This window comes from Triturus cristatus, chromosome 4_1 (assembly GCF_964204655.1).
Source record: "Triturus cristatus chromosome 4_1, aTriCri1.1, whole genome shotgun sequence".
NCBI classification, from domain to species: domain Eukaryota; kingdom Metazoa; phylum Chordata; class Amphibia; order Caudata; family Salamandridae; genus Triturus; species Triturus cristatus.
Window position 1 is genome coordinate 318,879,188 of NC_140585.1, and position 13,625 is coordinate 318,892,812.

Sequence of the window (13,625 nt, forward strand, 5' to 3'; positions counted from 1 at the left end):
AAAAATGTCCTTGTTATTCTGGACTAGGTAGGAGGAAGTGTGCTTTATCACAGACCTCCAACATTCATTTATATTGTATGGAGACAACCCATCCAGAATGCTACAAATTTAAAAAGTTAAGTGGATAAGAAAAGTGAGAAAAAAGGAGAATGTGCAGTCAGTCCACAAAAAGATACACTCTACAGAAACCCTCAATAGTAAAGAGGTGAAAAAATGTGTAGAGAGAGAGAGAGAGAGTACCTCACGTGCGCACCACCAGAGGAGCTACTGGTTGGTTCTCACCAGCTTGCCCACGTTAATTTCATCATCGGTCACTCTCTCTCAAGAAAAAAGTGTGCAGTGTCCAGTGGAAAAACACATAACACAAGACAGTGTAGTGTGAAAAACAAAGAAACACATAAACTGTGCAGACAACGACAGTAAAAAATGGCACGACCGTCGTTGGTGCTTGCACCCTGTCACTTATACACCCAGGCGGTACCTCAAAAGGTACCGCCTGGGTGTATAAGTGACAGGGTGCAGGCACCAACGACGGTCGTGCTTTGCAGAGCAGGAAGGCGATAGTACTAAGTTTAGAACGCCCCTGCGACTGGTTGGTGGCTGGTATGTGGGCCCATAGCCCCAACTAGTCCTTTTAAAGGTGTGTGTCCAGAGAAGGTGATCCTTGACCCCTTCTTGCCCTGATGAATTTGCCACAAATTTTATTGGCAATGAAACATGTTGGCCGTCATTATTAAGGTATGCAACATGCAGTGTTTTTAAACAGGGGGATAGACTCCTAACCAGAATAAAACAATTATTTGAGAGTCTATATACCCTCACCATTTTTTACTGTCGTTGTCTGCACAGTTTATGTGTTTCTTTGTTTTTCACACTACACTGTCTTGTGTTATGTGTTTTTCCACTGGACACTGCACACTTTTTTCTTGAGAGAGAGTGACCGATGATGAAATTAACGTGGGCAAGCTGGTGAGAACCAACCAGTAGCTCCTCTGGTGGTGCGCACGTGAGGTACTCTCTCTCTCTCTACACATTTTTTCACCTCTTTACTATTGAGGGTTTCTGTAGAGTGTATCTTTTTGTGGACTAACTGCACATTCTCCTTTTTTCTCACTTTTCTTATCCACTTAACTTTTTAAATTTGTAGCATTCTGGATGGGTTGTCTCCATACAATATAAATGAATGTTGGAGGTCTGTGATAAAGCACACTTCCTCCTACCTAGTCCAGAATAACAAGGACATTTTTGCTACAGTGTGCCAGTACTTTGTTGTTGAAACTGCATCCAACTAAACCAAGAGGGACAAACAATGAAGAACACAAAAGGCTCAGGCAAAGCTGTAGGTTTGTTAAACACACAATTTTCAATGTAACAAACAAATTGCAAGAGAACACCTTAACACATTAAATGACAATTTAGAGCAGTGTTTAAGGTGAATTGGGTGTCAACGGCGTTTCGATCCATATATACAATGAATGGATCATCATCAGGACATTTAGACTAAGCATGCCTGTGTGCAATTGCCTGTAATAACAGATACAATTAGGAGAAGGAAAAGGGGGGATAAAAAGGAAATACAAATAATTCAAAAGAGAGCACCGATTCAGGTACAAACATAAGAGTAAAATACGGACTAGTCTGTTTCATGTAGCAAGGTTTGGGTGCACCTCCTAAATAGAGTACAATTACACATTTGCCTTAATGACAAGGTCTAAGGGAGGCCGTGCGAGTAGAGATAAAAACATGGAAGGAAGGAAAATGCATAGCCATTCTGCGCTTGGCCGCGTGAAGGTGCCTAAGAAATATGAAAAGGCGAGGTTTTCCACTGTGAACTGGGAAGAGTGAACGTGCGTGCCTTACGTAAGTTAAGCCGTGAATAAAAACGTATAGGGAGACATATACATGTTGGCAACTCCCGCATAGATAGTAACAAATATGGAACTGAGGGCATGAATGGTGAACAGCCAGACCTGAAGGAGGAAAAATAGAGGAGCTGTAGTAAGGGGGGGGGGAGGGGGAAGAGGGGGAAGAGGGAGTTAAAATAGATGCCAGAGAAAGTGCAGGCAGGTGCTTACCAAGAAAAATACAATCAGAGGTGTAGGGGAACCGGACCGCTTAGAGCGTCAAAGGTAACGGTGCAGTACTGCTCACTCAAAGAAGATTATGTCCATGAGGCTAAGGTGCTGAATAAAAAACTAACAAGCAGAGGGTATCCACATAGGCTAGTCCGCAATGCCATGAAAAGAGCCTGGTATTGTCCTCGAGACTTCCTTCTTGAACCAAGGGAAAAACCCTCCCAATATCATCTAGTCTGCGTCACTACCTTTTCCCCGGTCTCCAAAATTATACGCAAAACCATCATTAAGAATTGGAGGGTCTTGAATGCTGGCCCACTTAATCTTGAACGCCCGATGTTCGCTTTGAAAAAGAACAAAAATATTAAAGACCATCTTCAATGTGCAGCCTTACCCAATGCCAAACCCTTGAGCAACCTCAATGTTCCTTCCATGTTTTTATCTCTACTCGCATGGCCTCCCGTACACCTTGTCATTAAGGCAAATGTGTAATTGTACTCTATTTATGAGGTGCACCCAAACCTTGCTAAATGAAAAAGACTAGTCCGTATTCTACTCTTATGTTTGTATCTGAACCGGTGCTCTCTCAATTATTTTTATTTCCTTTTTCTCCCCCCTTTTCCTTCTCCTAATTGTACCTCAATTATTACAGGCGATTGCACACAGGCATGCTTATTCTAAATGTCCTGATGATGATCCATTTATTGTATATATGGATCGAAACGCCGTCAACAACCAATACACCTTATACACTGCTCTAAATTGTCATTTAATGTGTAAAGGTGTTCTCTTGCAATTTGTTTGTTACATTGAAAATGATATGTTTAACAAACCTACAGCTTTGCCTGAGCCTTTTGTGTTCTTCATTGTTTGTCCCTCTTGGTTTAGTTGGATGCAGGCTTGTGTCCCACTTACAAATTGTCTTGTCTGTATTGTTCCTATTCAAATTTAAAATATTAAATATCTGACCTCTGTCCGGCTGGAGAAGTTATACAAATATAGTACTGACTGGGTCTATATTAATTTCCCCCCATTTTTACTGTTGTTTCTCTAGGGACCACTGTTCTTAAAAATACATTCTGAAATGATGACATCTCGAAAAATAGTACCATCTTCAAAAATAAATATGTCTATGATTTAAGGTTAACTTACGTGCAAGTGTTTGGTCTCTGCACTCTAAAAAGAAACCTGCCCTAAATGTATTTCCTTTATCGCTCTTAGAGCTTCCTAATTAGGAGATTGTGAGAAATTAGGTTGCTGGCTGAGCGGAGGCAGAGGTGTGAACCCTACTCAGGCAACAGCCACAATTCTTGTCGGGGTGAACCACAAAACGTCACTAAATTAAACTGTGCTTGACCCTCTGGTAACTTGACACAAAAAAGTTAACATTGTTTACCCCAAAACCGGAACACCGCATGTCATTGCAACGCGGTCGTTACAATGTCTGTGTTGTTACAACGCATGCCATTACTCCGCAAGTCGGAACAACGACTTGCTCTAGGGGTCAGAAGGTGTTGGATTTAAAATCCTACACCTTCCCTACTGTTGCACAGACTGGAGTTAGAATAGTAAATTATATATATATTCCAGCACCCAGCACCCCCCCCTAGAGCAAGTTGTTATTCCGACTTGCGGCGTAATGGCATACGTTGTTAAAACGTGGTGGTTGTAATGACCCCGCTGTAATTGCATGCATAAAAAAAGCATGCGGAAAAACTATGCATATTCACACAAAAGCAGTTAGGCTTAACTTAGAGGCAATGTGTAAAGTATTTATGCAGCACACCAACAGTAAAAAAGTAAATACATAAGACAAGAAAAAAATCCCACACAAATTTAGGTAAATAGAGTAAACTGTAATCAATTATTTGACACTAAAATCCTAAAAATCCAATTAGTAGAACTGGAGATTTGCAGTTTCAACAACTTCAGATGAGTATAGCACCTAAAAGCACAAAACGCCACTTGAAGTTATTTGGTCTTACAAGACCAGGTGAAAGTCACACATTCAGGCCGACCGTGATGGAGCATGGGCAGGATACTGGGCCCAGGTTAGTTTAGCTAAAAAGTTACCTTCTATAGTCCAGTGTGGAGAGTTCCGTTTGTGGAGGAGAAGGTCGCCAGGAGAAGGGAGAGCATCACGGATGGCCGTCGCTGTAGCACGACAAGCAGGCCAGGCATCGCGGATGGTAGTTACTGTAGTGTGAAGATCCTGTCAGGCGTCGTGGACAGTTGTTGATAGAGATTCGTGTTGGTGGTTCCCGCGGGTTGTCAATGCTGTAGCGCGATATGCAGATCTCATATTGCTGGTCTTCACTGGAGGTCACTGTAGCGTTAAAAGTCGGGTTCACCGGAGCTTCGAGTTGATGGTCAGCAAGATCTTGGCATGAACTGGCCCGTTCGTGGTCAATAAGAGCCCAGAGCTTCAGGATTTCTCCTTTTTAAGTCAGAGGAGTGCACTCTGATGCCAGCCAATGGTCCTGGTTCTGGGGAGGAACCTCTTGTGGATCAGGGACTCATTTTGGCAGAGGCCATCAGGTCTAAGGCAGTTCTAGTTGCAGTTCGGATGGGCAGATGCAGGGAGATCTCTGAAGCTTGTTATGTCCCTGTACCTCAGAACAGGAGGTCAATCAGCAGACTCTTGGAGTCACTCAGCCTGGGATGAAGAGAGCAGGTCCAATCTTCCTTCTCAGCAAGCAGGACAGGCCTTAAGCAGCAGGTCATCCTTCTTCTGTAGTATCCACATGTACTGGAGTGGGTTTGAGGGCTCTCTTTTTATACCCGGGGCCCACTTTGAAGTGGGAGAAGTTTCTGGAGTTTCCCCCAACAGAGATGTCTGGAATGTTCAGCCTCCCTACTCTGGTCCATATCTGTCTCAGGGCATAATAGGCTAGTGTGACTACTTTGAAGTGCAAGTCTGGGTTGTGACTGCTCTGCTCCCCATTAAGCCAGAATGTCCCATTCTGCCAACACACAGACCCTTTACTGTGATGCTGCCTGGGAAGAATACACAAAGACCAACTGCCAACTAAACCTATTCATGTGACCCAGGAACAGGCTGCAGGCACCTAATCATTAGGACAAGAAAATGGCAACTTTCTAAAAGTGATATTTTCAGAATTGTGAATTAAAATCCAACATTACCATTAAAAAGGGTTTAAATGACAATTCCCCCAGACACCAAACATGACTTTCCTACCTGCTCCTAATCAGAATTTATCACTTATTAAGTGTAATAAAAGTAACCCAATGTGTCCTATAGGAGACGCAGGCCTTGTAATAGTAAAAAACAAATTTAGGATTTTTTCACTACTAGGACATGGAAAACTTAAAAGTACTAGTCCACCTTTTAAATACAATGCACCCTGCCCTACGTGTTGTTAAGGGCCCACCCTAGAGTGACTTGGGTATTAAGAAAGGAAGGTTTAGGCCTGGCAAATCAAAATGGCAGTTTATAACTTCACACACAGGCTGCACTGGCAGGCCCGAGGCATGTTTAAAAAGGCTTCTTAAGGGGGTGGCACAATAAGTGCCACAGCCCACTAGTAGCATTTAATTTACAGGGCCTGGGTGCATGTAGTGTCACTTTAATAGGGATGTACAAGTAAATTAAATCTGTCTATGGGGTGTAAGGCAATTTTGCCATGTTTAAAGGAGGAAACACAAGCAGTGTAGCATGGGTTGGCAGTGGTAAAGTCTGCAGAGTACTAAAACCAACAAAAATGAGTTCAGGAGGGGTGAATGCAAAACGGTTGGGGGTGACCTTGCAGAGAGGGCCAAGTCCAGCAGAGGAGATGCAGCCCAATGGCCATAGCTACAGAGTTTGAAAATGTGCATCAGGTTCGAATCCTGGCATTGGCTCAAAATCCTGTGCTTTTGGTCAAATTACTTAATTTCCCTCCGCTGAAAAAATGAATGAATCTGACATTGGGTAATGTAATCTGGTACTTATGTAAAGTGCTCTAATGCCCATGTGTCAAGTTCACACAATATAAAACTGCAAATAAATAAATACATTTAAAAAGCTGATTTTTGGGGGAAAAATACATTGCTGATACATTAACTGTGATGCTGCCCTATGTCTTGTTGTTATAAGCACCAATTTCCTCTAATGTTAAGTTATTCCCCAGTGCAGTGCATAGTGTTAGATTGTCTTCTGGAGTTTCTAACTCAATCAGATGACCGCTTAATATAATGTAAAGTGTACTTGTAAAGCCCTGCTTGTCACCCGAGAGGGTATCCAGGTGCTGACCAGGAATGAGCTGGGGGTCACCAGGTAAAGGGACATTATTCAGAAGAGCGAAGACTCTATGACCTTGTGAGCTCCCTGCCATTTCCAAGATATGCTCCAGGGTTGTGAGCTGTGATAAGTGCCCCTATACACGGAAGAAGTGGGACAGTTGTTCCACAGATGCCGGAAGGATACTGTGACTTCACTGACCATCTACTCCCCTCACCACCTCTCAGACATCGCCTGTATGTGCCTTCAGTTTGTAAGCAAGTGTTCGTTCTTACCATGTCTCTGTAAAGTATGTCTCTTTAGGCATCGGCCTCTCACAACTTCAGCCAGATCCGTTCAGTAACACATCAGTTTTAGCAATTTGCCTTGAGCACATGCCCACTGAGATCCCTGAGAGTGTCTATCTGCACCCATGTGCCCCCCTCCTAGCTAACATGTCTTGTGTGTCTCTGACCATCTTTCCAAAGTTGTTATCTTTCCCCAGTCTGGACATGAGCCTTTATACTAGCAAAATGTTCCCATGCACCAAAGGAAAACGTGTGTGAGCTGACCAGGAATGGTGGCTTTGAGTACATAAAGCTAAGGAGACGTCATTTACTCAAGTGGTCCTGATAAATGGTAACATACCTTCGCAAAAATGGACTTCAGAGCGGGTAAGCGAGAAGAGTTAGGGGCCTAGCCATAAAGGCATTTTGGAGTATGTAAAGTAGTATTCTTTTGCATACTCATAGGTGTCTTTGTGAAGAGGCCCCGTTTCAATACTGATTTACAAAGGAATTAAGAGTACGTAAAAGAGTATTCCTGTAGTAGTACGTCCCGTATTACTACAGGATGTACCACCAACCACCAACTAAACACTTCAGTCACTTTCTAATGAAAAATGCACCCAATCTCTAGTTTCAAAAGTCACACTCTGAACGAAGACCAAACCTGGGATGTGGAATTGTGTAGGAAATGTCCCAGTCACTAAGTAGGACATGTAGTGGAACTCTCCCAATCACTAAATGAGTGCAAGGTTGTGTTTTTTCTTAACTTGTGCAGCGTCAGTAATAGTTTTAAGGCTAATTGAATGAACTGCACATTTCTGTTAGTGCTTTAGTTGAGCCTCTTGTCGTGCAGGACCCCCCCCCCCTCCCATACCCCTTTAGAAACGGACTTACGAACTGGAGGCCCTGGTAGCGCTGCAGCGGGTATCCCTTGATGAGGTAGCTGGGCTTGTGGATGCACTCGGGCAGAATCTTGCGTAGGCGCATCTTGTTGATCAGCGGCACTAGAAAAGAAAGACTAGATGGTCAAGTGCCAGGGCGGGTGCCAGTGCCCACTTAGTCACCAGAATAAAAAGTGTTCACTGCAAGAGAGGTTCTGTCAACTGCCATTCCTTTATGGATACATTTTGGCAGAAAAAATTAAAAATAACATAGTACCAAGTGGCATTTCACACAAACAATTACAACTCATCAATTGAATCCTATAGGTCTATTTATATTTAGAGAAGAGTGTTATTACATTTATAGGTCATTCAGGTTTTGCAGGGAATGTATACAAATTAACCTTCAGAAAGTACCACCAAAAAAACACTTCTCCTATCCCCCATTACCAGAATTAACATAAAGAGTACTCATTCTAATGTTGCGTTGGAGGCCAGCGTCAACGGCCATCTTTATAAATTTGGCTTCATTTCAGAGGGACACGAACCAGTTTTGTAAAGAGGTACAGGAGAAAGGATAAATATGCATTTGCAGAATGAAAAACTAAGTCAAGTATATATGTAGCTTGTGGTATTTCTATAACGTGAACAAAGCTGATAGGCAGCAGAGAGCTGTACAGGATCAAAGGAAAAGATAGAAGGGTAGGAAGTAGGCTGTTATTTTGTCATGATGTGGAGTTCTTTGAAGAGGTGCATCTCCAGTGTGCAGTGTCCTGGCTGGAGAAATGCTGAGAGCCACAGCAGGTGGTGAGCTTGTCAGCCCAATAGGCAGGTGTGCCGGTTGTGATAGCTTTGAAGATAATGCAGCTGGTTTTGAAGATGGTGCGGGCCGGCAAGGGGAGCCAGTGTAGTTCCATCAGTTTGGTGGTGAAGTGGTCATGTTTCATCCAGCTCTTTGGGTGTTCCATGGCATGTTGGATGCCATTAAGTGGCGAGTGAGGTGTCTTGGAGACCGTGGAGCAAGGAGTTGGCGCCATTCGGATGCAAATATACCAGGGTTTGAACTACAGTTCTGAATCTGCTTTCTATAAAGAATGGCTTCACTTTCTTTAATAGAGGTGGATGGTACCAGGTTGTCTCGGTTTTTCTGACAATATGTTCCAAGAGGTTGAGGTTGGTGTCTTAGGTTAATCAACATGACTTTAATGTGGATGAAACTTGGGTTTCGATCCATCCAGCTTCATGACATTGAGCCAGGTTTCGATTAGCTGTGGCTTGATCTGCTTGGTGAATAACAGATATTATATTTTGGTGGAGTTGAGTTTCAGGTGGCATTGGAACTCAATGTCTGGATGAGGTGTAAGCAGGGTTTGGGGGTTTGGATGTCTAGAGCAGACAACATGTTCAAGTTGAGTTTTGTGTCAACAGCGTACTGTTGTAATTTTGCTGCTGTTAAGCAGATGTGTTATGGACCAACCTAGAAAGGCTAAAAAGGTCAGTCACTTCAGAGGAGGGCTGGGCATCTTCTCTTTGCTTCTGTAGGTGATGCCAAACATGGCAAGATGTTATTCAACAAATGCCCTTATGGTCTTCAGCATTTCGCTGTTCCTACAAGTCATATGGGTCAGTAAATAGAGTATTGTTGTAGACGTGCATTATAATCAGGTCAAATGCTAGCATGGCCAATTTAGTCAGTCATCCTTCAGGGATTGATATGTTCATTGACATCAAATTAGGCAACATTTACTGCTCATACAGTATTATCAAACTGAAGGAGTGGTAGTTCAGTACACCGGAAACATTTCTCTCTATTTATCTTACATGTGAAGCCCTGATGTCATCTTTAATTTGTTGCCTTCGTGGTAAGTCCCCACAGCAAACTGTGGCTGTATTTTGTATTAGAATGCATATCCCTTCTCGTGCACTGGAGAGAGGCCGGCCATCCTCTACAGGCCGAGCCGTGACTCCCAAACAGCATAACTGTTTTCACTGTGATACAACCCAACTGCAAAATGTTACAATGCCATACATTACAAGCTATTGTAAATAAGGCGTGCAGGCTTAGATTATAGCAAAACACTCTTTTGAGGACATGAGAAAATAGAGGACTCTGTCTCAGCCATTATGGTAATAGACATTCCGCTTTAATATTTAATGCCAAATACCTAAAACTACCTACTGTCTCGAATGGTTTACAATAATTGATAAACATTACTCTTAAAAACAGTAGCCATAACAATTCCACCTTCTGTATCTCAAAAGGCAAAACGTCCATTAGGAACTTAAGAGTGAATTGAAAGATTCCTGTAGTTTCGGTACCTAAGGAAGTTAAAATGTTTATTTTTTTTTCTATTTTTCATATTCAGTGACTTAGCTCTGCAGTAGACGTCCATGCAGGTCATTCTTACCATTGTGGAACGTATCACGAGGGTCCGGTCTGAGCATATCCGCAGGGTAGCTCTGGTCTCCAGAGGTGTCACCAGAATTACCCCGATAGCTGGCTAATGTCTGTGGGATGTGGTCAACTTCATTCATGCTCAAACCGGTTTCATCTGAAGAAAAGAAAGATAGTCAGGTACCGTGGGATCATGCCCATGGTAGGCCACAACAGGATCGTCAGTAAATTCACACATTTTACTTTTACAAAATCACAGATCGTATGAAATTATTGAATTCAGACAGATTTGTTCTAGTGAAAGGAGAATTGTCTCACTGAGGAAGAAACCCCTCCTTTTAATGCCACCTTATGAGATCATTTGGTTTTATTTTGAAGGACTGTATATTGCATATTTAGTTCAAAAGAAACACTTAACAGCCAGGGCCGGACTGGGAAAAGAAACCGGCCCTGGCACACTGCTCGGCCGGCCGCCCTAGGGGGAGTAGGGGCTTGCGGATGAGCTGTTTGCAGGGCCGGGATCGGCCGATTTTGTTACAGGGGGCCGATATTGTCGGCCCACGGAAACAAAAATGGCCCCCAAGGGCCTAAAACCGGTCCCCAACCTAGCGGCCCATTGGGGAAACGCCCAGTGCCTGCTACGGCCAGTCCGGCCCTGTTAACAGCTCTGTACAAACCGGGTATTAATAACTTGGGGAAAATAAAATGATCATACTAAAACTCCTGATAACATAACTACTTGAATCTGTAGCATCAGTCTCTCCAGCCCTGCTCCTTGGAAATGTACAAAGACTGAAGCTTCCAGGTAGTTTATGTACTTCGTACAATTATATTAGCTTTTCCTTCTCAAACACACTTCTTTTTTAGGTCGAGCCTAGCGCAGCTAGCGCAGCGCGCAAGCGCTGCTCTAGGAGAGGGCCTCTTGGAATCACTCCAAACTTTCTGAAAGTTCGTGCGTGTGGTTGTCAGTCTATTGGCCTTTGCGTGTGGCTGTCAAAAATGAAAGCACGCAATAGGCCAAAGGCGGGTGCATGTCCCACCTTTTCTGAAAATGTTTACTCCCAAGGCATCATCCTTGTGGGAGTGAGCAGCGGCGCACAATCTGTTGTGGATCATGTTTCTAATTAGTGCGGTCGCTTTCACTTTCGCGGGCGCGCGGCCGTGTTTGCTGCATTTGTCAACTGCTACTTATCTGTATAGCCTGTCTTTCTGTGTGTCTGCCAGCGGCATGAAAACATGTCGCACTGCATTTGCTGACAGTGAATTTATCGTATATACTTTTGAACAGGTCGTCATATTTACCCTTATTCGTGCTGGCTTATTTTTTTATTCCCTCCCGTGCCCTCACCACTGCCCTGCCTCCGCCACGTTCTACCCTCATGTCTCCCACCCATCATGCTTTGCTCTGCCCAGGGACAGCATGGCACATGCCCCGGAACCTGTGGCGCTGCAGCCCTGAGACTAGGGATACCGGAGGCTGCCGGAAGACACGAACCCTGTTCCGGTACCCGAGCCCCCCAAGGACTTCGTCGTCTGGTCCCTCTTCAACGTCATCTTTATCAACTGCTTCTGCTGTCTGGGCTTCCTGGCCCTCGTCTTCTCGATCAAGGTAAGAGCATTAAATGGCCCCAACGGACAAAATACAACCGCAGCACATCCCGGAATACATATAAATTTACTTGAAGAGTCCAGGTCAACTGGAGCTCCATGTTCCATCCCGGGATTTAATTTATCAAAACACTGCACTCTGGGCGATGTAGTCCTGATTCATCATAGAGGACAAAAATTAAATGAGGAAGTGATTGAACAACAACTGATATGGGGTGTTTGTGATAGTTGTGAGTTGCAAGCACCTCGGGTTTGTTGACAGATTGGCTGTGTGGTTTGCTGCAAAGGGCAGCGGTGTGTACTCGTGGTACCTCCGCCATGATATGCTCACTCCTGGTGGCTCGTGCAGTTGCTTTCTAGATGGAATGTGTTATTTTCGTTGCAAAGTCGCGCTGTAAGACTCCTCGTCGGAAATGCTGGCAGTGACCGACAGAAGACATATTTTGTTTGTGACAAAGCAGGGTAGCACCCACAGCTGGGTGGCGTTCTTGTGTGTCCTCTTTGTATTTTACCACCTGCATGTCCGCTTACAGGGTGCTAACTTGTAAAGTTGTGGAATGTGTGTGCGCTCATTGCACAGACATGTGGCCCCAGTACTGCTGCACAAATGTTCGCAGTGCACCCTGCCATAGTTCGGGGGATGGGTGGAGCAGCAACACAGGTGTGTTTCACTCACTATCGCAACACCGTGCATCCTATCATAGTTCAGGGGATGGGTGGAGCAGCAACACAGGTGTGTTTCACTCACTATTACACCGCAGGTGCTCACAATATTGCAATCATTGTGTTCTCAGTGCTACAATTGTAACACATGCACTAGTATATTCATGGTGCATGCTAGAGTAATGATGGTATAGCTCACAAGCCAAATTCACAAATTATCACAGCCCTAATCAAAGGTGGAAGCAGGAGGGATCTGAGGGGCACACTTTAGGAAAACAGTCCCCCTGCTTTTTGTCAAAAGTCAACCATTCCGGACCGTTCATTTCTACAGCTGAAGTGCTTAGACTGAAGTATAAGGCAGGGTGTCTCTTTTGCTGTGAAACCAAGGGAGGGGCAGACAGCTAAAGTGGCCTTCTTGCCTGGGTATTGCTGACTGAAAGAAATGTAAATGTGCACAACTGGTCAATCTGCATATGTGAAGGGAGCTGGGAACCTGGCATTGTCTTTAATTGATGGAATAACTTGAAGCTGCCTGGCGAAACACATGTATTCTTTTTGAGAGGTTTTGTAAGGGACCTTGCTACCAACTAAGCTGTGAAATGTGTTTTAAAAAGAGGGTTAAAAAAAAAAAAATACACCACTGCACTACATACAGCCTGCAAAATACCTATATTTTGAAAGCATTTTTGTGACTGTAATTTTCAGCTAAAACATTTTTTGCACATTTTGTATCTATACTGAGTGTAATGCAAATGTAAAATAATGGCCTACATGTTTACAGAGCTTTCTGTCACAGACTGGGGCCTTGTAGCACTAAATATACACAAGTCACTATTCTCCACTGCACCAACCAGGATTTGGTGCGGTGCCTTAACTAATAGAGGTTTTATAACGTACAATAGTGCATTTCCCACTGATTCACTATGAATTTTCATTTAAGCTGTGTGTTATTTCATATGTAGTTACGGGAATGTGACAGACACAGATGGGAGGAGGGAAGTTAGGCTGTATGTATTGCTGTATTATAGTCTAAATGCTTATAACGTCCCAAAGGCGAGACCTATTGGCTATGCCAATGCTTGTTTTAATATGTTGACAATTCCTTTTTGGAATAGAATATGTATTTGCTACAGGAGCCATAAGGCATTTAAATATGTAATTTCTTCTTGAAGATGGTTTCTCATTATAAAGATCCTTTTATTATTCGATGATAGGCGATGAATGCACTACAAATAAGGGGCCCGATTCCAAGTTTGGCGGTCCTGGAGCGAGCCTTAATCTGCACCGCCGCGGGACCGACAGTGCATGTTCCTGCACGGCATGGACTATGCAGTCCATGTTGTGAAGGATTGGGGTGCATGCACACGGGGGGGGGGGGGGGGAACAACATGTGCCCCTCGTGCACAGGGCCAAAAGGGGGTCCTGTACAGGGCCGGACTGACCATAGCGGGCACCGGGCATTTCCCCGGTGGGCCTCTAGGGTAGGGGCCGATTTTG

At 43.9% G+C, this 13,625-nt stretch overlaps 1 protein-coding gene across 2 annotated transcripts in view; it reads right to left on the bottom strand.

The window, feature by feature from the left end:
- Nucleotides 1-13,625, bottom strand: part of B4GALNT3 (beta-1,4-N-acetyl-galactosaminyltransferase 3) — a 549,958-nt gene that overhangs the window by 92,937 nt on the left and 443,396 nt on the right. For both annotated transcript variants that reach the window (XM_085652267.1, XM_085652268.1), the window contains exons 10-11: nt 9,871-10,014; nt 7,476-7,585 (exon numbers count right to left, since the gene is read on the bottom strand). In XM_085652267.1, coding sequence (XP_085508393.1) covers nt 7,476-7,585; nt 9,871-10,014 — 254 coding nt within the window. The remainder of the gene's footprint in view (nt 1-7,475; nt 7,586-9,870; nt 10,015-13,625) is intronic.